Source organism: Physcomitrium patens, chromosome 22 (assembly GCF_059467195.1).
Source record: "Physcomitrium patens ecotype Gransden chromosome 22, ASM5946719v1, whole genome shotgun sequence".
Classification (NCBI taxonomy): domain Eukaryota; kingdom Viridiplantae; phylum Streptophyta; class Bryopsida; order Funariales; family Funariaceae; genus Physcomitrium; species Physcomitrium patens.
Window position 1 is genome coordinate 116,175 of NC_143431.1, and position 25,931 is coordinate 142,105.

Here is a 25,931-nt window from a genome sequence, read left to right on the forward strand (position 1 = left end):
TGCCATTTAAAGGCTAATAAAAAAATCAATTATTGATTTGATTAGATTTTTTTGCAAACTTCAATTGTTAAATTTTGTAAAACTTTTACAATCAAAACAATTCTGCAGCCTGGTATACACTTCCTCATGTCTTTGTTATTGGCTACTTGCTGGAGTATCATATGATGTATTTGTAATATTTTGCATTAAAATTTCCTTAACCAATAATTATTATGTATTTCACATATATTTATTAATAACATACAATACTTGCATGTCTTCTGTAATTTGATTTAATACATTATTTAATTATAACATGATGTAAATACTCGTTATTCATTTAATCTGCATAAATTCAACAACTTTATTATGTTTGACTTTTTACACTTCTAGTAAAATTAAAAGTAGCTAATTAATTATATGAATAAAAAGTAGAAAATAAAATAAATTTCAAAGGATAATATTATGTAATGATGTAAAACGGAATTTCTATATGTATTTTTTTTAAATAAAGAACTACATCGTCATATGAAGATATCATGATTAAAAATGACTTTTATTTTTTGTATTTTAAATAAAACCTTAAAGATCTAACATTCCAAAGCATAAAAAATTGAAGTACTAAATCAATCTCGTAACCCATAAAAATAATTTAAAAAATAATAATAGTAATATCAGAGACATCAGAGAAAGAAATTTAAGGATATGAGAATTTGGAATCCAATTAGAATAGAAGAGTTTGATCCATGGAAACGCGAAGGGAGAAATGCTGTAATTGGAATGAGGGCAGATCCTGGTGGATGTACAGGGGATGAACGAAGAATGTACATAATTCAGATTTGGATGAACAAAGGATGGACGTCGATGGAGAGGGAGAAGGGATTGAAATTGCAAGAGTGCCAGAGGTGCCCGTGCCTGGTCCCCGCACTGTCTACCGTCTCGTGCCGTGCCGTGCCGTTGCTGAGGCTGGGCTGGCATGGCGAAAGGGGGGGGGGGTGTGCTGTGGGGATGGAGTTAGGGCTTCTCACTTCCCCGCTCCGCACCGTGCCCTGCCGTGCCGTCCCTTGCTCTTGCGTCGTCTCTCAGCCTCGATTTGGGCCCCACTCCCACTCCCACTAACCCTCCCTCGCTCACTCACCGCACCGTCCCATCGTATTCCCTCCCGCTTCGTATCCTCCTCCCTCCCCCGTCCTCCTCGTCCTGGTCAAGCTGGTGCTGGTGCTGCACGACGTATCCGCACGCATCTCCAACACCTCTTTCCCTGCACTGCACTCCTTCGCTGGACTAGATCTACACAATTGCGTGCATGATTCTGGTACTAACCTGGGTTCTCCTTTGGCTGCTTACTTGCTTGGGGTTATTTTATTCTGTTTTTTTCGAATTTGAATAATGGATTTGTAGATTTGCTTGTTTTACATTATTATTATTTCGAAATTCAGAGTTGGGGTTGATATTGCGGATACTAGTGCCCAGGAGAGCGTGGTCGGTGCTTAGGTTCTCTGATGAGGCTGCATTTTGTGCTTTAGAACCTTGGCTAGGTTTTTGAAGGTTTCGAGGCTTCTTAGCTCTGTGTACCTCCGCGGAAGCAAATCTAGCAAGGGATGTTTCTGGCTGCACTTTTCGCGAGTCAATCATACTAGATTGCAGTAAGAGAATGCAGCTGGAAGTACTATGCGAAAATTGTGTTCCTGCCGGACTGCATGTTTCTACTCCTGGTTTTAGGAATGGTTAGCACGGATGAGTTTAAGATCCTGAATGAGGAGAAGCAAGTATGATCGCTCTGAATGTGGGTGAACTACTAGATGCACAGTAGGATAGCTACACGCTTCATTCGCAACGCGAAACCTAAAGATTGGAACTTGAATATAAGAATCAGGAAGTTAGTCGTACAATTATAGTCACGAGATTCGTCAATCGCTTGTTGCAATGACAGTTTTACGTGGTAGTATTCGTTAGAACCGATGACTGTGTACAGTTGACGTTTCTGATTCATGAAAGTCAATAGAATTTGCAGGAGTTACACGTCAAGTTTATTTATTGTAGCAACTGAAATCATGTAAGTTCAAATTTCGTCCCTGAAGATCAAAACCCCTCATATTTGGGTGGAATTGACTAGTTTGGAATTTGCCATCATGTTACTGTCGAATTGTATTGTGATCTCACTGTCGAATCTTCTAGTTTTGTGTTGGCTTCCTTTTTTTTTCTTTTCCTTTTTTTCTGTTTTTTTTGAAACTTAAAGCTGTAGCACCTGCCGTGTTTGAATATTTTAGCAACCTTGTTCGTACAGAGTGTAAAGTTCCGGAATTCCTTCTTGTGTCTATGGGTTAGTGAAATTGCCCTTTGGTTTTTGAACTTGAGTCATATGCCGAGAGTGTGGTCGCTGGTCTTGGCGACTCCAATACCAATGCTGGGGCAGTTCGGACAAACAACCCTGCCCCTGACAGTGAAGCTTTGTTTTATGCTGCAATCACATTAATTAGCATAGGCAGTAACGGGTATGTTTATCTATCATGCACATTACGATACGTCTACTTCTTAAGGTCATATGGATCCTTTTATGTATTCATAATTCACAGTCGAGTTTGCATCCCCCACCCTTAAATTATCACAGGCATTGTATCCTTGAGACAGAGAGGAGTTGCATAATGGACAGGGCAGTAATACTGTAAAAAATTAAGCTGTGGTAGAGTATCAATCCGTCACTTTATACAAAGCTGATGTTTGCAGAATTGGATGCTTTTAACTATAAGAATATATTTTTACATTTGTTTCTTGAATAAAGTCTCGCAGGTAGCAGTTCGAATATTTGATAGGTACATCGGTGTAGGGTTGAGTTCATTACCACCTTCCCTCAGCAGGTTACATGGTATAATTCGCAACCTCCTATTTTTGCAACTTTCATTTTTTAATGTTATTTCTGAAAACATTCCACCTGTAACAAGAATTTTTTCCGACCTTCCCAGTCAGTGGACATAGACGTCTTGACCTTTTTGATTTATACAATTTTTTTATGACGCTAACTTCAACAGGTTTTGAGAGGAATAGCTTTGGTTACCATGTCGATGATGGCAATACGGCCACTAGTTGGTAGGTCCCTTGTTACTTCTGTAATGCTTGACTTGGTAAACTTCAACTTAAATCAATTCTGAAGAACTAAGTGCTTTAAATTGTAGTTATCATGTGATGTGCATTCTAGATTTTATGCAGTGCGAAACGATCATTTTCACTCTTTAAGTATTAGCAGGATTTATGTTGATTCATAACCTGTTCTGCTGTATGTTTAAGTGCCAAGCAGAAAAAGGGTCAGATTCAATTTAAATATAAAAGTAGTTTCTGTCTTTTTCACGTAGCTTTTACGTTTCCACATTTCCATACGGCGATGCAATCTTTTTCTCTAATACTGTTCGTTCTCTCGTGAATGTGTTTATCTGCATGAAAACTGTTTGTTCATGGGTTCCCTTGACGTTGGCTCTGCTTTTTTACTTTTTATTTTTTATTTATTTTGCAGATGGAGAACACAACATCTTATACTAAGAATGGCGCCAATCTAGGAGTTGTCTTTAAGGATGTGGAAGGTGATTTTGTTTAAGTTTATTCATGCTTTTGTTTTCTATTTTCTTTGTATTTGTCTTCTTTCTATTAAGACGTTTCTCAGGCGCACATTTCAAGTAAAACATAACGATGTAATTTTGTGTCTAATGCTGTGTGGTTTTAATTTTGTACCCAACTGTAGGATTAATTACACCTGGTGAGAAAGTGGAAGCCAATTTTGGTTTTACACCATTTACGTTTGACCTTGAAGATCGCAGAAGGTAAAGATTTTTGGATGCTGTTTTAAGGGCTCTGTTTTTGCGCAGATGTCCTTTCCTTATCGACTAACTTGGTCTGGCCGTGATTGCATTGTTATGTCAACAGGCTCCTGAAATGAAGACATTGTGGACCATTGATGGCATTGAAATACCTGATAAGAATCCTTGTCTTCACTCGTTGGTGGGCTTTTTATCCGAAGCTTTTAGAATTTTGGATCGTCTTTGAATATCTATGAAGTCGTGATTGTGGATTTAATATTTGTGTGCATGCTTGTAACAGGTTATTGCTTATCTTATGCATTATGGATATAGTGAAACAGCTACTGCATTGATTAGGGAATCTGCTCTTGAGGGCAATGTCATCTCTGCAAAGGAAGCGGAGAGTATGCTACTTCGAAGTAGTACGTTTCGAAATTCTTTCTGAATATTTTTAGAACTTCTATTAATTATTCAAATTTCACAGAATGTCTTTCATTGATTTGTCTCGCCTCGGTCTTAACATGTCTCGAAAATAAATTGAAATTTTCATATGGAGATGTTCTTTATTAGAAGTTCGATAGCCATTATTGTTTAAGTTGCTCATCGTGACCCAAAATTGTCCTCATTTATTTGAGTTTTTTGACAGTAACGACTATTTCTCAAATGTTGCCAGAAATTCAGGAGGCAGTCATGGATGGGCATATTGACGAGGTGAGGTGCTGTCCAAGTCGTACGAGGGTTAAGTTTGTTTGAATGTGATAGGATGTAGTGGATAAATCATTCAGTGACGTACAAACAAAAATTGTTGATTGCAAGTCATAGATCACATCTGTATAGTTTCATCTACAATCAGAATCAACAATATTTTAAAAAGAATTCCTCTGCACTCGCTTCTGCATTTGATAGGAAATGTACTATTGGTGAATGCAGGCAATTGAACAAACAAATTGCGTTGCACCTGAGGTATTGTAGCGATGTGTACCTATTTTAAGCTCATGGTCTATCCTTTGAAGCTCGTGACATTACCCGATAGTTACCCTCCATCACCGAGTATCTTGTTTGTTGTTGCGGAGAAATCTTTGATACCCCGTGCTCTGCTTTAATGTCAAATAATAAGAGAACGCGAAGGAAATGTTGCAACTTCCTCTTTGTAAGGTTTACCTGTCTGCTCTTTCACCGTCCGAAAGTAAGTGAAGTTGGTTTATTAGAATTGTTCTGTTCTCGTATTGACTACCATTTTCTTTTCTCAAATTGCCATGGCTTTGGATTGTATCTGGATTTATAGGTCTTTATGTCTCAGCCATCAGTGCTCTTTCATTTGAAGTGCCAGAAGTTTATTGAGATGGTATGTCAACTTCACATCAGTCTACATGCTCAACCCTTCCAACCTCATCCATGTCCTTGACAATATTGTTTCATAGTCGAAAAATTTAAAGCAACTTCAGACTGCTTTTGTACTTCGCATAGAGAATTCAACCAATGCTGCATAGTACAATTCTTATCTTTTTAGAAATCGTTCGTAACTGAAATTAATGAGATGCATGATTAACTGTTGGTTATGATGATCAGAACCCTGTCATAAGGTAGGCGTCATCTGTCACACTTCTTGCTTTCATTATTCAATTAATGCAGTCTTTCTGTTCATACTAGTCTATAGTATTTCTTGTGTATATTTGTTTCTTTCAGATTAGAAGTGGTGACGATGAAGCAACTATGACCTTTGGTCGCACTGAACTTTCTGAGTTCGATGCTGAATCTGAAGAGGATAGACAACACTATCGGGTATGTAGTACTTTTCTGTGCAAGTGTATCATATGATGCTTGACATTTTGAAGAAAATTCATCTTCTTGTATTTAAGTCGTAACCCACTTTATTTTTCGAAAAACAGGAAGTCATTTCATTACTGGCTTATCCGCGCCCAGAAAGTAGCCCTTTGAGGCATTTGATTCTGCCCTCTCGGCGACAGTCAGTTGCAGAATCTTTAAATCAAGCTATCTTGAGTAGGTAACACTAAACCTTGCCCTGCATTTGAGAGGTCGATTACGTTATAGTATCTTCCTGGGCCTTCATCACTTAAACCTGGGGAACACCAGAGTGTTAGACAAGTGTGCGTGACATCTGGTGATTTCATGTTCGATGAACAGTTTCTCAGGACAAGCCTGCACTGCCTGCACTCGAGGTATGTACCTTTCAGAAAGTTAACGCTAGATTATTAAGTACTTTTAGTATATTTCAGACAGTAATTTACTTCATCGCTATAATTTGGTAGTAGATTATTCCCCTTTATAAATATTGCTTCTTATTCCAATTGTAGTCTTGTAACTGTGTTAAGAAAGGGCATGCTCCATGAGTTGAAGCTCGAATCCCATGTGCAGATGTTGCATAAACAAATTGTAGTAACCAAAGAAGTACTTTCACAACGGTCACCTGGTTCAGCTTCAATGGTAAGGATGCATTCCTTACGTGTATGTATTGTTTGTGACCAATGACTTTTAAATATACCCTGCAAGATTTGCTATGTTTACTTGTTAGGTGTTTTGTAGTCAAAAACATGGTTTTTAATTAATAACAAACATCTTAAGTCCTCATTGTGATCTACTTGTTTACTCGTAATGTCTAGATTAACGCCTACGAGGAGTTTCATGGACTTTCAGATGTATTAAGTGGGTGATGCCCAGAAAATCCTTAAAGCGTTGAAGATAAGGGATGGGGATGCGCTGTCGCATTTTCACAACAGAAGCTCCTGGGTGAATACGATCACGATATGAGAGGTGCAGACATAAAGCTGTTGTGCAATACTGGTAGAAGTTGTGCTACAGCCATCCCATATGATGTATTTTAGTGTAGACTTTTTTACCTTGCCTCGACAGACATTGCACAAATCACCCTACAACTACGCCTTGATTTCCAATGGCGTGTACATGTCATGTCTACAGCTTACTTCTCGAGAAGTATGTGTTTACAGTGTAACCAAAGCTCTAAAAACAATAGAAGTTGGGTTCCCACTAAGAATAGTTTTTTTCTGTTTGTCCGGTCAAATCCGCCGCTTTATTGCTAACCGCAGTGAAGGCTTACATAATTCGCTGTCGCTTGGAGCGTTGTGGCACCTCCCATTTCTGTGCAGTAAATCAAGCAAATCTATATTCATTACATGCATGGTATGAAGGCACATATTTATCACTTTTGGTATTGTATTGGCGACATTGTTAAGTAGGTTATGGTCACCAGTGTTACAAAACCAAGGGTGCTCCATTCACGAGACACTATTCCCAATGGTGGACTCTCAATTGGTAGCACCCGATACTAAAGTATTTCTAGTACACTTTAATTGTGAATAAGCTCTATACAAATCGGATTTTGATACACAAACCAGACGACTTGGCACTCACATATTAGTGTTTTAATCGTGCTCTGGAACTCCCAAGAGATTCTGTGAAAAGTTCAACACGTATCTACGTTCATCGAAACTGCACTAATCTCGACGACCTAAACAGAGTGTACGATTCGGAAATTATCGTAAGTACTGACTTCAAATCGCAAGCGGAGATGCCATGACAGAAGAGGCCAGAAGATCGACAAAGGATAATCGAAGATGGACGGCTACGATGGGACGGGAGGAGGTGCTACGGCCAAAGCCTTGCAGCCTAAACCCTAAACCCGAATTCGCAACCTGGGCTTGAAGCTCCTCGACTGCGACTCGCTTCTACAATATCCGACCTTCCAGGTACAAATCGTTTCTCTTTCCTAACAAACATCTGAAGTCTTCAATGCTCTAGGTCACTGCTGCCCCCACCCTTAGGTTCTGTCTCAAATTCGAGGACATATCCTCCTCTATCTAGCGCAACGTCGTCCACTCAGACGGACTAGAGTTCAGTATTTTAGGTCTTTGTGGAAAGCATTGCTACAATTAAGAGGAGCAGCGAAGAATGGCGGGGACGGGGAGCAAGAAGAAGAGGAAAGACAAGCATCGCGAGGTCGAGGATGCGGAGGGGCAGCGGGTGGTGTTGGGGGACGCCCCTTCGAACGAGCAGGCGGACACCGATTACCTGATTAAGCCCCAGTCGACGACCCCGCCGTTGGACACCTCGAAGTGGCCAATTCTGCTGAAGAATTACGACAAGCTGAACGTGAGGACGGGGCATTACACGCCGCTGCCGACGGGGCACACGCCGCTGAAGAGGCCGCTTCACGATTACGTGAGGTATGGAGTGATCAATCTGGACAAGCCGGCGAACCCGTCGTCGCACGAGGTGGTGGCATGGATTCGGCGCATGCTGAGGGTGGACAAGACCGGGCACAGTGGGACGCTGGATCCCAAGGTGACGGGCAGCTTGATCGTGTGCGTGGACAGGGCGACTCGGCTGGTGAAGGCGCAGCAGGGCGCCGGAAAGGAGTACGTGTGCGTGGCGAGGCTGCACTCGGCGGTGGAGTCGGTGGCGAAGGTGGCGCAGGCAATTGAGACGCTGACGGGCGCGCTGTTTCAGAGACCGCCTCTGATCTCGGCGGTGAAGCGGCAGCTGCGCATTCGGACAATCTACGAGAGCAAGCTGCTGGAGTATGATGCGGAGAGGCACCTGGTGGTGTTCTGGGTGTCGTGCGAGGCGGGGACGTACATTCGAACGCTGTGCGTGCACTTGGGGTTGCTGCTGGGAGTGGGAGGTCACATGCAGGAGCTGCGTAGGGTTCGGTCGGGGATTCTGGGCGAGAAAGACAACCTGGTGACGATGCACGACGTGCTGGACGCGCAGTGGGTGTACGACAACCACAAGGACGAGAGCTACTTGAGGCGGGTGATCATGCCTCTGGAGGTTCTGCTGACGAGCTACAAGAGGTGCGTGGTGAAGGACAGCGCAGTGAATGCCATCTGCTACGGGGCGAAGCTGATGATTCCCGGGCTGCTGAGGTACGAGCAGGGGATCGAGGTGGGCGAGGAGGTGGTGCTGATGACGACGAAGGGCGAGGCGATAGCGCTGGGCATCGCTCAGATGACGACGGCAGTGATGGCGACGTGCGATCACGGCGTGGTGGCGAAGGTGAAGAGGGTGGTGATGGAGAGGGACACGTACCCGAGGAAGTGGGGGCTGGGTCCGCGGGCGATGACGAAGAAGAAGATGATCAGCGACGGGCTGCTGGACAAGCACGGGAAACCGAACGAGAAGACGCCTGCGGAGTGGCTGCGAGTGCCTCAGTTCGACGCGGCGCCGAAGAAGGCGGCCGAGGAGGAGGGGGCCAAGGCAGCAGCGGACGGCGGCGAGGGCGCGGAGATGGCGACCCCGGCGAAGGGGAAGAGCAAGGGCGAGGCGGACAATGGCGGTGCGGAGGAGGTAGAGAACGGATCGAAGAGCGAGAAGAAGCGGTCGAAGGAGGCGTCGAGCCCCGTGACACAAACGCCGGACACGGCTCCGAAGAAGAAGAAGGCGAAGAAGGGAGAGACGGCAGAGGAGACGAATGGAGAAGCGACGACGGAGAAGAAGAAGAAGAAGAAGAAGATGAAGTCGGGGGACGTGGAGATGGAGGAGGCGACGGAGGTGGCAGCTAGTGTAGAGAAGAGCGAGAAGAAGAAGAAGAAAAAGAAGAAGTCGAGCGAAGATGTGCAATAGAGGTGGCGTAGGGACGGTGGTTAAATTAATTTTTTTTTCGTTTTTTTTAAAATTATTTTGCCCCTTCTTTTTGTTAAATTTTCTTATTTCCCCTTGAGTAGTGATAGCTTTCGGTACAGGGACAAGCTGGCGTATGAATTTTGGTTCTAAGAACGACGAGGCAGTTTTCAGATAGTGCCATGGGAATGAAAGGAGAGGCATCACAAGAGATGATGTCGGAAAGGTTTTCAACGTCTGCGTGGGATGTATGATGTGCGGTGGATGGGAATGGGGGTGGGGATGGGCGTGGGCAGACAGTGGATTGTTGTGGATGCGGAGGTGATTGTGGTGCATGCAGCAGCTGTGTGGCGGCGCGGTTGAGCTGGTTGTGAGTTGTGGAGTCGGGTTGGGATGTGTTGTGCTGGGTGTGGGCGGGCAGCAGGGTAGTGGAGTGGTGTGGCAGGGTGTTGAATTTGAGGAGGGGATGCGTGGTGGGGTTGAGTGGGGGTGCCGCGTCACAGTGCAGGGTTGTAGCGCGATGGTCGGTCCCCGGGCAGTTGGAAGTGTCCGTGATCTTGGGGCGGAATGTGGTTGGGATGTGGGGTTGGGCGGTGTTCGCAGTGGAAGGGTGCATGCTGTTTGTGTGATATCCGATGCGAGTTGTGAATGAAAGTTGGAGTTGGAGCGCCCCATGCATTGTTGTTGGTGCATGTTAAAAATGCGCAGGCTTTTCGATTCCACGTGCGTGGGGCAAACCACAAAGCAGTGGGCCGGACGTGGTTGCGATCCCGCCGCGTGCAGTCGAAGCCGTAATGGTTGGGATGTACAGTTGGGCGTCGTCATCTCGGATTGAGCTTGGCACTCGTTGTGATGGAGGCATTCGCGCGAAGGGGTGTCGGTATTGGTTGTAGTTTATTCGGTGACACTTGGGCCGATGAAGGGGTGTTTGTTCAGTATGCTTGTACTCCTAGCATAACCTACGGTGTCTGTTCATTATGCGCATAGTCTCAGCGTTATCTGTGGTATGTTAACAGCATGCACATGGTCTTAGCATTGTGTGTAGTGTCCGAAACTGTATCCCGATGCATGGTATGAGTGTACTCTTTTGTTCTCACATGCAACGATACGATAGTGCAACTCTGGCTTACCAACACTGTAATCGTCATGGCTCGCTGGGCTCGTAGCTGTTTGGGCCGCAAGATAGGCGGCACCTTAGATGGTATGATGTGATACAAGAGTCAAGTTAAATTGGCTTGATGAGTCGGCGCTGAGGATTAGGGTTGACCTATGACGCTGGGGCCATTCGTGGGCCCGCAGCTACCAAAACAATTTGTACATGACGGCGACGGAGAGAGCTACTGCATGTGATCAGGGAACGGTGAACCTGAGCGAGCAGGGTATGTTTCAGTGGGGAGGTTCGGGGATCTGAGGTGTCAGTCTGAAGGCGAAAAAGTAGTACAGGTCGTTTTGTGACACCGATGACATTGTTTTGTCTTCCTGGTTGTTCTCCTGGGAAGAAAAGAAACACTGTTGGATTGTGTGATACCGGTTGGATTGTCGAGTGTGAGTAGTCGTGTGTAGAGGACAGTGTGGTACAGAAGTTCGTGAAAGCAAAGGCGATGTCGGGGTCCGGCATTGGTATGCGAATGAAGTAGGGAGTGGATGTAGGTGGAGGTAGCTTACGACGACCCAGGAGGACAGCAATTGTTGGTATTCATTTCGATGTCGAATTCCACGAGTCGGTTTATGTCTCGTTGAGAATGAAGATTAGGTAGAGCAACTTCAGCAAGGGTGCGAATGCGACAGACGGCAGAATCACTTCCTTGAGGGCAGGTGGGAATTGCGGTGAAAGCTTTTGCAAGAGTACACTATTGTAATCCTTGCCGAGCAGGGATCAGAAGCTCATGGTACGGTTCATCACAGAAGGGTGCTTCCAATCACAAGTCACAAAAGGAGAAATGGCAACCTTCGTGGAGGTGTGCTGATAGTAATGTTGCTCGGTGAAGGAGTAGAGTAGAGCTGCTGTATGTTGGAGGTGAGTGCGATCAGGACTATGTCTGAAGAAACATTTGTTCGTGTTAAGGGGACAGATCGGGAAGTTGGAAAATGAGATGTGTGTGGTTGAAACAATCTCACCGTACAGGGATACAACGTGCAGCAACCTAAGATACAAGGCAATGCAAATAACTCGTGACATTTAATGACGCAGTCGTTCTCAGGGAGCGCGAACCGGAGCAGTGATTTGAGCAGGGAAATGCGGAGAACAGGAAAGTCGGGAGGACGGGAGGAGTGCCAGGATTGCGAGCGCATTCCGGGCATATATATATATATATATATCCACACACTTGGGCCTCTTGGTCATGGTTGCAGTGGATATGGGGTGGAGCTTCGGAAGTGAGGAGTTCCAGTGAATTGCAGAATGTTGGAGTGCGAGCAGGCGCTGTGAGGTCTTGGTTGGAGACATGGGTTTGGGGAGGGAGACATTGCACACTTGTATTAGGGGCTGCAGCTTCGCATACTAGTTTTAGGGGATGCGGCTTTGCACACTCTTCGTGACGAGCATGAACGTTCCGACGCTGTGAGGAGAGAGGGAAGGACGCGAGTTGGGGAGCAAGTGGGAGGGGGAACTGACAAAAGTGACCACGAGGGGATTCGAACCCCCGACCTTCAGATCCGAAGTCTGACGCGCTAATCCACTGCGCTACGCGGCCGGGCGAGTGAAACGATAGAAGCGATCAATCGAGGATCGTTTGTATACTAAGAATTTCGATGTATGATTGGAGAGCAGGTTTTGCACTGGTAGACTGTTCTTCTATGTCGCAATGCTCTACTAGTGCATGTGAAATGGCAAGCATTATGACATGCTACTGCCAAGGCTAAGGATGCAAGGTTATGAGAACTAATGATTATCCCGATTGATATTGAACTTGGGATGCTTCATGCTTATGTACATTCGTGCACTTTTAGATTTGAAGACTGAGAGGGAATTTATTTGCTGAACATGATGTGTAGTTTAACCTTGTGACATATTATATGTTTTTTCATGTATAATCGGGTTGATCCATGTATGCAGCAAATACGAGGAGGCGTGAGAATTTGGATAGAAAAGTTGGTTTACTTGTGATTTGAAGGAAGGAATGAGGTAAAAAGGTTCTGAAGCTCTCTCAAGTGGAAATGTTGGTTATCACAAGTTGCACAATTGAAATCACACAATTGAAGAGCATGATGAATGACACCTTAGCAGAACAAGTATTGCCCTTTCCTACTACTTCTCTCTTAGTAAAGCTATCAAAGCCAGTTTGTAGTAAGTTTGTGATCATGATAAGGTGCAAGTCATCAAAGTATATACCGCTTCTTCTTCTTCCTCTTTTTTTATCCCAAACTTGAGACAACAAAAAATTGCCAAAAAACAAAAAACGAAAAAAGAAAAAGATAGTTAGTGCCATTCGGAAGAACGTGTGTTCCAAGAAGGTACAATTGGTTCTTGTGGTCTTTTTGTGCTACGTGGGTCGAAATATATCTTTATTTTCGAAATCTCATTGTGTTTGTGATTTAGGCACTGTTATATATATTTTGTTTGATATATTTGTTAAGTTATATACACATGGTTCTTCAATTTATGAATTGTGAGGGTACGGATTTGATTGTAGTTGTAATGCCTTCTTTTGACTGCGTAATTTGTTTTTAATCCAGATGGTCCATGAATTATAAATTGATATGCTTTTTTGATTATTATTATAATATATGATTGTATGTCTATGTGCTATGTAGATGTATATTGCGACTGTTTGCACATTTATTTTTAATGCTTTTAAGATATATTATTTCTATGTAAACATATATTGTAGTGTTTAGTATGTGTTTGTAAGAATTTTCTAATTAGTGTTTTTTTGCTTTGTCGACAGTGTGGTTGCATTTCAAAGTTGTGGGTTCTCGGAGTTTTAGTTAGTTTTCTTCTGTTACTATATCTTTCTGGATTTGCATTTATCGCTATTACGAAAGATGGGGCATAGGATATGTCCTTTTTTTTGTTTTGTTGAAGCAGTTGTAATTGATATTTTCTTGAAATTAGTCGAAAGCATTGTAGATTGACAGTGATGTCATTAACATGTGCAGAATGTAACGTATTGTCATTTTACATTTTAGGTTATTTAGCAGAGAATAGATGTTTAAATTTTTTTGAGTCGTATATTTTTCACGGCCCCTGCTTTGGAAGTATTTATTGGTCTGATATATTCAAATGTCATTGTTTGCAATATTGTTTAGAGAACGATGTTTACGAAGTTCTCAGATCCATTCACCATTAAAAGTCTTCATTGCGTGTTTTCTTCCAAAACATGGAAATGATGTCCTGAGATTATTGACGTAAATAGTTAGCGAATAGCAAGATATCTTAAATGTTACAGCATTGGAAATATTTGATTAGGCTTTTGTCAAGAATTCCACCACCTACATCCGAATGTGTGATTGTTGAAGACATTTGCAATTCTACGCATTAACCGTTTTAGCTCATTTTCTTGGCCACAAGCATTTTTAAAAATACAAGCATTTATAACCACATGCCGCTGAATTTGAGACAAGTTATCCTGAACTACTCAGGAGGGGTTCAAGATTGGTGGGAGGCTGCCAACGTGAGTATGGACTGTACTAGTTTAGTGTGAAGGGTGGCCAATAGGAAAGGCAAGCTACGGAATGGAGGAATTGGAAATGCGAGTAGGAAGAGCTTCAAAAGGGCAAGCATCACTGGGCATTTGTGAGGACGATGAAGAAATATATACCAACATTTTGGGCTTGGTGACCAGGAAGGGGGTTGTGAGGCCACAGCCTCAGGGATCCAATTAAGGCTGAAGCCTTACCCACGGACTTCGGTGCCCGACCCCACCTGCTGAGTTGGTAATGCCATGTCGTATAACCTTATTCTGGTGATTCACATTTGAGTGGCTGCCCATGTGGCACTACTGCACAAAACACGGAACACCCCTCAACTGGGTGCTAGTTATGTTGGGGTTTTTATATCAACCAAAGTGTTAACACATTTCATGATTATAACATTTGGTAACTTGTAAGTAGATGATTCAGAGTGAGTTCCTTGAAACATTAGTTGTTCCATGAATATGAACAACTAGGAGAGCATTTAAAATTAGCAGATGTAATGAATCAGAACAATATGTATGCCTTGAATCTATTAATGACCTTCTTGTGGTGTCATATATTTTTAGTCCAATTTGAAAATAACACTAACTATAGAGTACGTAGAATAAATTCTTCCATCCATGAATTCTTATTTAGAGTAAAATAAGGTTGAAGAAGCCGCTTGCAAGCACTGCCAGATGAAATTTCAGTTTAGAGATGTACCACAAGACAGATGATAGAGGAGAACGTGCTGGATAATAAAATAATTAATTCTAAAAAGTTGAACAAGGACATTCTTTCTAGTAATGTTTTGCACATGGGTGAGAGAAGACTTTGGAATGCAGCAATACTAGTAGCACTTGAAAGGGGCATTCTACTACATACATGGGAGGAACTATTTACTCTTCTCACCATGAATTTCTGGTCTCATTCCTTGTTGTAGAGGTGCTTGTACATGAACAATCTCCTCCAAAAGCAAATTCATGTTTATTTGAATTAAAATATTCACTCTTGTTATGCTGTGAAAGAATGCTTTTTATACACTTTCACACTCCATGTGAAATTGAAAAATTATGTACGTAGGAAAAAAGTAAAGGAAAAGGATTTTTTAATTGAAACTTGTCAAAAACAATATTGAGAAGTAATGACAAAGTGCAAAGAATGCATCCACCCAGTTATGTATTTCAATAGGTAATGACATCAAGACCAATTTTTTGTTTTCGAATGTATGAGTTAGAGGTAGTCAAACATAGTTAAGAATTTTAAATTTGGTGGTATCTTGTACTATTTCTATAAACTAAGTCTATCTTTCCAAAGTCATCATGTATTCATTTAACCATTACCTTGTTCTTAGTTGACATTGAATTTGTTTCATATTTTTTTAACAGCAACTTTTTGTTTCTAATGTCAAAAATCATAAAATATATATGCAATCAATTAAAAATATTATTAGGTGGATATCTCTCTTTTAATACATGGACATCCATACATGTAACACACCTCTACATATACACCACTGAAAAAAATAGAATAAAATAAAAAACTCATATATATATATATATATATATATATATATATGAGTTTTTATTTGAAAATAATTACTATTAACAATATAAAACATATTTTATATTTATATTATTCAAAAAATTAATTTAACAATGGTTTGCAATGACAAGAGGATTGAAGGTTGAAATAATATGGAGCTATACATTGCAAATAGAGAAGAATATATCAAATTCCTATAGTAAAGGAATAAATATAATAAGAATCATTATTTAAAATCAAAACTAGTTGTTTTTGGCAGAGATGTCTATATGGGGGTGCATGGCATGAAGATGTCTACATAGTAAAAGCAGGGTGTCTACCCCATGGTTCCCTTAAACAATTATAAGATAATTATTTTATACTTAAACATGAACATATCTATTTTGTATAAAAATATTGGTCTTTATCCTAAAAATTCTTTGATTTATTTAATCCCAAACTCTAAAGAGTGACTTTTAGCTTGAACTTTAGAAAATTCTTTGATTGAGTGAATTCTAAATGATATCCAATTGATATACAATTGAATATTAGTTTTGATACATACTCTTATTTTAGATTTAAAAAATTATTTTATGGATAATATAATCTTTCATAGAAACAATTGTGGAACTTTTGGCAGAAAGTGTGGCAAAATTGTTTGAAATATTTGTTGAGAAAAAGAAACTAAAAATTTTAAACAGCTTAGCCAATCCCATACTGTGATATTACTGTCTATTTGTGATAAGTATTTATGTTTTCTTTATAAAATTAAGAAGATATAAGAAGATTTGGAATTATACATGTGTGTGTGTGCGAGTGTGTGTAAATATATATATATATATATATATATATATTCATGGAGGCTATTAGAGAATTCTTGAAGATTTAAATATAAAATAACACTTTAAACATAAATCTTCAAAATGTATTGAAAGGAAAAAAAAAAAAAAACAATAAAAAACAATAAAAAACTCAAAAATATTGTAGAAATAAATGTTGGTTGAAGAATTTCTATTACGATTATTCTGCAAATTCAAATGAATTAGTGTAAGTTAAATTTAATAGCCTGTGATAAACTGAGTAGTAATGAAAACACAAAATGTTATTTATGCTATTAACTATATACATCTTCTTGTTAAGTTAAGATATATTCTTAATATGAGTGTTTTTATTCACTAGGATAATATGGGATTCGAAGAATATGATGCACACATGTTTCAAGAGTGTGAATAAACCGAAGATATCTTAACTTACAAAGGTTTTTGATAACTACAGGAATATCCCACAGATATTAAAGCCTCATACAGTAAAGCATTATTTTAATTAAATATATATATATATATTTATTTATTTTATGACTTTATGGCATCAAAATGTATTAGAATATCATATTATGGCTTTTTTCCAATATTCTGCTTTAAGTTAATGTTATTTTCTTCATTGCCTTCCTATTCTTACACATGTAATTTCAAACTATGAATCTTATTTTTTTTTTTAATAATGATATTCTTCTATATCAAAATAGTTGGATAGGACTTGGTTTTCAAAAGTAGAAGTACTAATCCTCATTGTTTTTAAAGATATACATGAGTGTAATTTAATTATTAGATTTATAAAAAGAAGCATTCCTGCACCTAAAACCATACACACATTATTTCTCCTTAAAGAACCTTTTTCTTATGGAAGAACGCCTTACCCAACCAAGCGAGTTTACAACAGTGAACAAAGTGGCTATAGTTTTGTTCTGGACATACGACCGAATTAAAAAAGAAGAAGAAGACAAAATTTCAAAGGAGAAATGAATAAAATAAAATAAAATAAACACAAACCTCCCCAAAATAAGAAAATAATATGGGAATTAAAAAAAGTAGATATAAATAACAAAGAAACAAAAACAATTGGGGGTGGTATGAATGAAAAAGTCAGGTGGCGGTGTGAAAAGGAGAAAAGGATGGGCAAGTGAAGGTGCCACACGAGGGCGGGCGGGCGAGGCGGAGGGGAAGCAGGCCGGTGCCTTCATCCATCCATCCATTACATTTCAATCATTCATGAAGGCATTCATTCATTCGTTCTGCCGAGGGAGGCGTGCAAATAAATTAAAGCTCGTGGATCACGAATGGACCCAAAGGGCGCCGGAAGAGATGGCCGACTTCGCCCGCTATCCTTTCCCCCCACCCCCCTTCGTCACAACAAAGACGTGGGGGTGGGGGGATTACAAGAAGCCCGGAGGAGGAAGAGGAGGGTCTACGCTGCCCTGCTCTGCTCTGCTCTGCTCTGCTCTATTCTGTCTTTGGCCTCCGTCTCTTTGCCTTGCTTTACACATTTAAAGTTCACATCGTCGGAGCCCGTTCCACGTGAATCACGATCTCCGCCTGCCAGCGTCGTCGTTCCCCACACGGAAGGTCTACCACACCATTATCACCCACTCATTACATATTGAAGGGAAGGGAGGATACTAAACTAACAACATTCCCCACTGTATTTACTTACGGCCCCATCCATCTCAAGCCCTGCGCGCGCGGTCGCCCCCCCCCCCCCACCCCCGCTTGACCAGCTGTAGTAGTAGTCGTCGTAGTACGATGGATGGTGAGCGTGGGGACTGCGACAGTTCAGCCCCTCCTTGGACGAATACGCAGATGACCCTGACGACGATGAGGATGATGGTGGTGGTGTTCCCTCAACTCAACTCAACGATGCCTGTAGGATGAAGTGACGGCGACGGTGCGCCGTCTCCCCCCCCCCCACAATTCCACAATTCCTTACTTTTTTGCCCAGTGAGTGAGTGAGCTGAGCCTTGTTTTTTTGTCTCAGGTGCTGCTGGTCTTCTCTTTGAATCCCCAGTCTCCTGGGACACAGTTGTCAACCGCGCTCTGTTTCTATTTCAGGAATCTGCCTTTTGCATGCTGTCGATCTCTACCTCTCTCCTCTCATCACTCTTGGCCAGGCTTGTCGCTCTTTCTTTATCAGATTCACCCTCCCCCAAATGTGGGGTGTTTGGTTTGTGAACTGGTGGGCGTTCCTTTTGTGGAAGGAACTGTTTTCAGGCTTAACACGAATCTGGAAAAGAGCCGATTTGGTGATGCATCCGAGAAAGTATGCTCGGGGCTTTATTTTTAAGAGCCAACTTCCGCCCTTGCACAGTAGGTTGTGTACAGTCGGCCCCCTTGGCTCCGTTTGGAGGTTGCACACGTCGAGTGAGGCCCTCATTCTTGCTCCGTAGTTTATAGAATTGTTAGGTGTAGATGGAATTGGATGTGAGCGTTGGAATCCAGTCTCGCCGTCGGAGCAATCGTGTTTCAGATTGGAGCAGCAGTAATCGGAAACAAAGCTAATTAATCAACTGCATGCTGCTGCGCAGCGGGATTTTTACGCTTGCACTTCTATCCACTCTTGAAAAAGACAACATCTATCCGGGTCTACACTTTGAATTCACCTAGTGTCATTCATGTTCGCCATATGCGAACCGCCTCTGGATAGAACGCAGGCCCTCTTGCCGCTGTGGTAGTGGCTTTTTCTGCCCAGGGTTGTCCTTCCATTTCTCTGTGCACTCTGATCATGGATCCAGAGTCCAGAATTCCTCAGGTACGACCTCCTTCGCCTCGGTCCATTACGTCACTGTCATTGTCTCGATAATTCCGACTCACACGGTCTTTTCCTGTCATTGCCGATTTAGGCAGTCTTTGAGTCTGAAGCGTCTCGTTTTTCAGGGCTGTTCATCAAGTTCCACCATGTTAAAGTCCTAGTTTGAGGTTAACTTTCCAGACCTGGATGTGTACGGATTAATCAGTCGCAGCCGCTTTTAGTTCCATTTGCTCCTGGGTTGCGCGTACCGAATGAATAATGGTTGTGTGATTGATCTCGGCCGCAGTATACACAGAAGGCCTCCCTGGCAGCGATAATCACGCTCGCATACCAAAGCTTCGGGGTGGTGTACGGAGACCTCAGCGTCTCCTCTCTTTACGTCTTCCGTGCCACGTTCAGTGATCTCCAGCGCGCTGACGACTTGGAGTTGTACGAGGTTTATGGCGTCGTGAGCTTTATCTTTTGGACACTTACTTTGATTCCTGTCATCAAATACTCGTTTCTAGTCCTAAATGCGGACGACAATGGAGAAGGTGCAACCTCTTTCATATTCCCATTTGCAAATCAAAAAACTTTACCTGTGGGGTTTATGGTTCTCATTGCCACTGTTTTTGATATTGCAGGGGGAACGTTTGCGCTGTATGCCTTGCTATGCCGACATCTCAAGCTGAGCCTTATTTTAAACCAGCAAGCAGCGGATGAGAAGCTCTCACTGTACAAGTTAGAGCATGAACAAACAGCGGAGTCACCACGTGGGGTGTACTTTCGGCGTCTGCTTGAGAAGCACAAGTCTCTCCAGACTGGGCTCCTGATTGTTGTTTTGCTGGGTACTTGTATGGTCATTGGCGATGGCGCACTCACACCAGCTCTCTCAGGTAAACGTTCTTTTTTGATTCTTGCATTTTTTTCCGTTCTGAAAGGGTATCGCTTTGTTTCGGTACTCGAAGCATGTCTACTCTTGGTATGATTATACCACGTTTTTTGTGTGGCCGAGCATTGAGAAGGTTTGTGAATGTAGGTTGCTGAGAATACAGTTCTGAGCGTACAAGTTCTTCAACATGTGTGTTTAGGATTCTTCATTACGTGTGGACCATCTATGTAATGAATCGTTTTCAAAGCGTTATGTTCGCCAGATATGTTCCCAAGTTGTTTAAACCAGGGTACATCTTTAACTGTTTGTGTCGCTGCTTTGGGTGGTAGTTTTATCAGCCATAGATGGAATTCGGGTTGCTGCTCCCAGCCTTCACAAAGGTGAGTACAACCCATCAGTGGTTACATGCTGACTACAACAGATCAAAATGATAGAACTTCTCACGTGAGGATATCGCCTAATTTATGATATTTTATAACATTTATTTAGCCTGCATTATGAGTGTGAGTTGGGATTGGCACAGTTCAAAATGTCGTCGAGTGTTTGAAACTCTTCTCAGACGTGATCTTATGTTCAAAGTGAGGTCCTTATCAGATCATTGAATTCTGAGAACATTCTAAAAAGTTGCGGAATTCGACCTTGCAGATGTGACGGTAGTCTTATCCTGTACTATTTTGGTGCTTCTCTTCGGGCTGCAGCACATAGGCACACGTCGGGTGTCATTTTTGTTTGCACCCATAATACTGGCGTGGCTTTTCTGCAACGCCGGTGTGGGCTTGTACAACTTGATAGTATGGAATCCGAGCATATGGCGAGCGATCTCACCTTACTATATATATTACTTTTTCAAGACAGATGGCAAAGAGGGCTGGATTTCTCTTGGTGGTGTACTTCTATGTATCACAGGTTCGTGGTTATAACTTTCGATCCTCCCTTCTCTTTTCCCTAGACGTAGCCCCACCGTCTTTTGCCTTATTTCATAGATATTTTTATTTTTCACTGACAGATGTCGTCATAAATTCTAATGAGCAGGGGCGGAGGCGATGTATGCGGACCTGGGCCACTTTTCGCGAACTTCAATTAAGGTGAAGCATTTTATGTAATTCAGGGCATGTTCACTTCTTTGTCTTACGAAAAGAGAAGCTCCAAGTGGTCAAGGAATCATACATGAACCTGCTTTTTGCAGTTTCTGCTCTCTCGATTATTTTTTCTGAGATCCCGAAAAGGAAATTTGCGGAATTTACTTTGTGGTCCCTGCGCTTGCAGCTTGCGTTTACAGGAGTGGTGTACCCTTCCTTGTTGATTGGATACATAGGGCAGGCCGCCTATCTCTCCAAGCATCTTGATGAATATGAACATGCATTCTTCAGATCCGTTCCAGGTTAGTCTGTAGTCTCTTTGTCTGATAACGTCCGGCTGTTCTTACCTCATACAACTTTCCAATTTGTTGGGCACTGACCTTGTTTCTTGCTCAACCGGCCTTTCGTGTTACCATGTGGTAATATTTCAGATCAGTACGGTCACTGATTCATCTCATTTTCCCTTATGTGGAAGTACGTAAATATCTTGCAGTACTGTTAGCTTGTGTAAAAACATTATCTTATTTCTCTCTGATATCCTGGATGTTGTAATGCAGCGCCCGCCTTCTGGCCTGTGTTCATCATAGCCACGTTAGCTTCGATTGTGGGAAGCCAAGCAGTCATATCCGCAACATTTTCCATCATAAACCAGTGCATGGCATTGGGGTGCTTCCCTCGCGTGAAAGTGGTGCATACCTCCAATAATATTCATGGTCAGATCTACATTCCAGAGATTAACTGGATGCTGCTGCTCCTTTGCCTGGCCCTCACTATCGGTTTCCAGGATGTCATTGACATCGGAAATGCATACGGTACAGCCCTGGGTGTTCATCTACAGGTTTCTGTTCTGCAATTAGTTGTGCTTCGTTCATTCATGACGATGGGGCTCTCTGCCATTTCGTCTCATACTCGAAATTAACTCTAGAACCTGTGTGGGATGCAGGGATCGCCGTGATCACAGTGATGCTAGTGACGACCTGTCTGATGACTCTGGTCATCCTAATAGTGTGGCAACTCAACATCTTTCTCGCCTTCTGCTTTTTCGCAGTGTTTGGCTCCGTAGAACTTCTCTACCTCTCGACTGCCTACTACAAAGTTCCTCAGGGAGGTTGGGTGCCGCTCTTAATTGCCGCAGTCTATATGGCGATAATGTACGTGTGGCACTATGGCACCACGAAGAAGTACGAAAATGATTTTCAAAACAAGGTGTCAATGAGATGGTTGCTAGAGCTCGGTCCAAGGCTCGGAATCGTGCGTGTGCCGGGCATTGGATTGATTTACACCGATCTTGTGAGTGGCGTGCCGGCCATTTTCTCACATTTCGTCGCCAACTTGCCCGCCTTCCACGAAGTCTTGGTTTTTGTTTGTATGAAATCTGCACCAGTACCGTATGTTTCTCCCCATGAACGCTACTTGGTTGGCCGCATTGGCCCCAAGGATTACCACATGTATAGGTATTTTTCACACATCTCAATTACGTGTTGCTTCAGTAAGCTCGTTTCTTTGCTTGAATATTTTAATCTTTCTTTCGTTATGGATTTAATTTTTTCTACATATTTTTTGTACTAATAGTTAATGCATGTACTGATGTTTAAATCAGATGTGTGGTGCGATATGGTTACAAAGAGGTACGCGGAGACGAGAATGATTTCGAGACCCAGTTGGTAGCGAATCTAGCAGAATTCATCCAAACGGAAGAAGCTATATCCAGCAACGAAGAGTCCTTTGAAGGCCACATGACTGTGATGGGTACTACCCTTGGGTTGCTCCTCAACCCCCCTAGAAAGGACGACATTCAACTTCCCAGAATGTCCGAGGAGAGTTGTACTTCAATAGTTATGTCTAACAGTGGAGATAGTCTCCAGGTAAATCAACTTCTACATGTCCGGCTTGCATGTCTTGAGACCAGGTGACAGAGAATTCTAGGTTAAATAGTTTTCTAACTAGTTTTTGTATGAAAGAAAGGAACAGCAATTGTTCACCGTGCACTTTTTATTTTATTCTATTTTATTTTATTGTTTTTATTTGTTTTTATTTGTTTCCTTTGGGATAAAATGTACAATGTCATCTTGTGATAATGAGTTATATTGCGATGTATCCATGGAAATTTGGCCTTGCAGCCTACAGATTGGTTGACAACACCACCAGGTGTGATTCTCAAGAGGCGAGTGCGTTTTGATATCCCAATGAGCGAGAGCACTGACGACGTGGATTCGGAAGTTTGCAAGGAGCTCGCGGTTTTGTCAACCGCCAAGGACGCCGGAATTGCGTACATGATGAGCCACTCTTATGTGAAGGCCAAGAAATCTTCTTCTCTTTTAAAGAGATTCACTATAAATTATGCATACACATTTTTGCGGAAGAATAGTCGAGACCCTGCTATTGTTTTTAATATTCCTCACGCCAGCTTGATTGAAGTGGGCATGTTTTACTATGTGTAGAATAATTTATCTATTCTAGTTGTATAGTCACAACTGATCTGGAGGTAACAAGTTAGTGAGAGCTTCCACTCATTCTGGTGGCTAAGGTTTTTGTTTTCCCTTTTTCTTTTTTTCTTTTTTTCCGGAGGAGTGTAACATAGTTTACTCTAGTGTGCATGTGTGAGTGTTCTAGAGAGTTTTTTGCTCGTAACTTCCTCTGTATGTTCCATTATACCACGCCTTAATTTAATTTAATTTTTTTCCTCCTTGGAGGTTTTGTACATCTGTTTGTTTTGCAGATGACTGATGATTTCTAAAATGCTATTCCTCTCAAAAACAAAAGTCTCTATCAGGCTCATTGGCTACTGTAACAATAGATTTTATGTGGGTTCATCTTGTCCCCTACAACATATTTCACATTGCTCTTGCATAGAGTAGATGGATGTTTACTTGTTCTCACCTTTCTCCCTAGGTTGTTTATGCAAGAAAGATATCTTTTATGCAGAAGTGGTCAACACCGTAGTGCAGACAATGCCACCACTTCAACCGATTCCAGGACTCACCTTGGTCAAGTTATCTAGTGTATGGAAATTCAACTAGGTACAGTACAGTTCAGTATTAAGTCGAATGGTATGAGCTCACATGTCAGTTGCACTAGCTGTTCGATTAATTTAGTGGTAAAGAAACACAATGGTACAGTGTTAAACAACACAATATGGTTTCTCCTGCAACGACTTGCTCCTTGAATGTTCATGTGCTTTGACATAGCTTGGTGTGCAGGGTTTTTGCCGAGTTAGATGGAGCTCTGATTGCAGCACCTTATCTTAATTTTGAATTTGATAGGCTCCAGATCGAATAGAACTTCACTATTGCTACTGATATGGGGTTCCGCTGAATATGCAGCTCTAGTTCGAGGAAACGGTGTTCGCCCCAGAATGCTTCCTTAGCGTTGCCAGAGAGAGCTTGGTACTCCCACTCTTGATTGTAGTGGACCTGAAGACCGTCCGTTGACGCTTGCTTCACAATGGCACAGGACCCGCTCCAATATTAAGGTAATATTTCCCTGTTGATTCTCTCATTTCCAAGTAGAATCTCCTATCCACGTAAGGTGAAGCCTTGCAGATGTCATATACCTGATTGCGAGCGCAAGATCTAGTCTTGTATTCATCACGCGGCGGTGAGGTGATGAACAAAATCGGAGTTTGTGCAAAAATCTAAGAATCCATGTGACGTTTACTTGTGAGCTCAGTCAATTTAAAGGATATGAATCTCGTGGGGTAATTATTGGTTTTCGACCATGGACGCCAACCCTTGATTTTATTTATTTATTTATTTTTGTTATATTTAAAGTTTCACTTTGTACATAGGAAGGAAAATTCTGAAGTCATTTTTGTAAAATCCTTAATGAAATGAAGATGAATGTGTGTACCATTAGCCTTTCCATGATGCTACATGTCTTCATATAACCTACAAGTCTACACGTCTATGAATAACCCCCACAGTCTTCATCTTTATCATATTCTTAATATGTATATCAGATATGCATCACACCTATAAAGTGTAAACAAGGGAAGCGTAAAAAATTGATTTGCAATACCATTGATATACAAAGAATTTAGGAAAACCGATTTAGGATGTGTTTACAACCTAGTTAAAATTAAAGAAAGTAACCACATCTTGTACAAAGCATGATTACTTTGAGTATAATGTGATGCCATTTGGATTAACATATATCCCTTGATTTTTAAATAATATCTAATAAATAGTGATTTTTTAGAATATTTAGACAAGTTTGTGATTATTTAAGTATACAAAATTTTGCTATGTTCTATGAACAAAAAAAACATCACAAGAGCCATGTATATTTTGTATTGGAGAAATAACAATAACAACAATTTTATGCCAAATTTGTATTTAGATCTTTTTTAATCAACATTTAGTTAAATTCTCGAATTATATGATATCAAGAAACTTCACAATATTGAAGTGATATTAAGCATCATCATAATGTACATTTTTTTCAAAAAAATTTAGTTAAAAAAGTAAAAATTACTTAAATTATTAATATATATATATATATATATATAGATATAGATATAGATAATTTGTTAAAATTATCAATAAATACAATTGAACTGTTTTTTCTAATGTTGCTAACAAATATACTTTTGGAACTTGGTTATATTCCTTAATCTTTAAGAAATAAAACTTTTTAATAAACTTATATGGTGTAGAGGTTGTAACTTGTAAATTTATTCTTTAGAAATTAAGATAACTTGATACATCTAAATTTTACTATATGTATGTATATTTTGAAAAAAAAAAAATAATTCATAACTTATGATTTCAAAATCTTTGTGTTATTCTAAAAGAAGGTGGTACTAAGAAAAATGATATAAATTTTAACAATAATATTATGTGATTTAAAGATACTAAACTTTGTTAAGAAGTGGATTTTTTTTTCTTTTGCAAAATA

The 25,931-nt window shown here is 41.2% G+C and overlaps 3 protein-coding genes, 1 long non-coding RNA gene and 1 other non-coding gene across 25 annotated transcripts; 4 read left to right on the plus strand and 1 right to left on the minus strand.

The window, feature by feature from the left end:
- The first annotated feature begins 1,008 nt into the window (after nucleotides 1–1,008).
- LOC112274945 (uncharacterized) lies at nucleotides 1,009–6,918 on the plus strand. 20 transcript variants are annotated; one of them, XM_024504819.3, is made up of 16 exons: nucleotides 1,024–1,294; nucleotides 1,985–2,035; nucleotides 2,770–2,845; nucleotides 3,009–3,066; nucleotides 3,488–3,554; nucleotides 3,713–3,791; nucleotides 3,895–3,969; nucleotides 4,069–4,189; nucleotides 4,414–4,478; nucleotides 4,698–4,730; nucleotides 5,053–5,112; nucleotides 5,454–5,549; nucleotides 5,657–5,768; nucleotides 5,913–5,947; nucleotides 6,144–6,212; nucleotides 6,389–6,918. In XM_024504819.3, the coding sequence occupies exons 7-16, from the start codon at nucleotides 3,904–3,906 to the stop codon at nucleotides 6,437–6,439; spliced, it is 708 nt and encodes a 235-aa protein (XP_024360587.1). In that variant the 5' UTR covers nucleotides 1,024–1,294; nucleotides 1,985–2,035; nucleotides 2,770–2,845; nucleotides 3,009–3,066; nucleotides 3,488–3,554; nucleotides 3,713–3,791; nucleotides 3,895–3,903; the 3' UTR covers nucleotides 6,440–6,918. The 20 variants fall into 20 exon arrangements, 16 of the variants coding, with proteins under 16 accessions (XP_024360592.1, XP_090102489.1, XP_024360587.1 ...); XR_002967595.3 differs by lacking the exon at nucleotides 1,985–2,035 and having other exon boundaries at nucleotides 1,009–1,294; nucleotides 2,762–2,845; nucleotides 5,657–5,772; nucleotides 6,423–6,918; XR_002967594.3 differs by lacking the exon at nucleotides 1,985–2,035 and having other exon boundaries at nucleotides 1,011–1,294; nucleotides 2,762–2,845; nucleotides 5,657–5,772.
- A 129-nt stretch (nucleotides 6,919–7,047) lies between these two features.
- On the plus strand, nucleotides 7,048–9,599 carry LOC112274944 (H/ACA ribonucleoprotein complex subunit cbf5). Its single transcript, XM_024504816.3, has 2 exons — nucleotides 7,048–7,492; nucleotides 7,643–9,599. Exon 2 carries the CDS (start codon nucleotides 7,695–7,697, stop codon nucleotides 9,366–9,368), a length of 1,674 nt encoding a protein of 557 aa, XP_024360584.1. The 5' UTR covers nucleotides 7,048–7,492; nucleotides 7,643–7,694; the 3' UTR covers nucleotides 9,369–9,599.
- A 255-nt stretch (nucleotides 9,600–9,854) lies between these two features.
- Nucleotides 9,855–12,882, plus strand: LOC149986590 (uncharacterized). Its single transcript, XR_016500170.1, has 2 exons — nucleotides 9,855–12,236; nucleotides 12,421–12,882. It is a non-coding gene; the product is annotated as an uncharacterized LOC149986590 (long non-coding RNA).
- TRNAR-UCG (transfer RNA arginine (anticodon UCG)) lies at nucleotides 11,985–12,058 on the minus strand. The gene has a single exon. It is a non-coding gene; the product is annotated as a tRNA-Arg (tRNA).
- A 5,174-nt stretch (nucleotides 12,883–18,056) lies between the features above and the next one.
- Nucleotides 18,057–23,736, plus strand: LOC112274678 (putative potassium transporter 2). Of its 2 annotated transcripts, none has more exons than XM_024504343.3 (12): nucleotides 18,057–18,224; nucleotides 18,315–19,085; nucleotides 19,372–19,618; nucleotides 19,709–19,960; nucleotides 20,286–20,336; nucleotides 20,602–20,862; nucleotides 20,989–21,041; nucleotides 21,223–21,337; nucleotides 21,593–21,847; nucleotides 21,979–22,489; nucleotides 22,636–22,900; nucleotides 23,156–23,736. In XM_024504343.3, the coding sequence occupies exons 2-12, from the start codon at nucleotides 19,059–19,061 to the stop codon at nucleotides 23,474–23,476; spliced, it is 2,358 nt and encodes a 785-aa protein (XP_024360111.1). In that variant the 5' UTR covers nucleotides 18,057–18,224; nucleotides 18,315–19,058; the 3' UTR covers nucleotides 23,477–23,736. The 2 variants fall into 2 exon arrangements, with proteins under 2 accessions (XP_024360111.1, XP_090102345.1); XM_090246219.1 differs by having other exon boundaries at nucleotides 18,389–19,085.
- Nucleotides 23,737–25,931: the final 2,195 nt, after the last annotated feature.

Excerpts from the sequence above, each read along its gene's own strand:
- LOC112274945 (XM_024504819.3), top strand. The coding sequence starts at position 3,904 with ATGAAGACATTGTGGACCATTGATGGCATTGAAATACCTGATAAGAAT. Across the intron at positions 4,190-4,413 it reads GAGTATGCTACTTCGAAGTA|TAACGACTATTTCTCAAATG; the intron begins GTACGTTTCGAA and ends GTTTTTTGACAG. Across the intron at positions 5,113-5,453 it reads GCCAGAAGTTTATTGAGATG|ATTAGAAGTGGTGACGATGA; the intron begins GTATGTCAACTT and ends TGTTTCTTTCAG.
- LOC112274944 (XM_024504816.3), top strand. The coding sequence starts at position 7,695 with ATGGCGGGGACGGGGAGCAAGAAGAAGAGGAAAGACAAGCATCGCGAG.
- LOC112274678 (XM_024504343.3), top strand. The coding sequence starts at position 19,059 with ATGGATCCAGAGTCCAGAATTCCTCAG. Across the intron at positions 19,086-19,371 it reads CAGAGTCCAGAATTCCTCAG|TATACACAGAAGGCCTCCCT; the intron begins GTACGACCTCCT and ends TCTCGGCCGCAG. Across the intron at positions 21,338-21,592 it reads ATTCTTCAGATCCGTTCCAG|CGCCCGCCTTCTGGCCTGTG; the intron begins GTTAGTCTGTAG and ends GTTGTAATGCAG.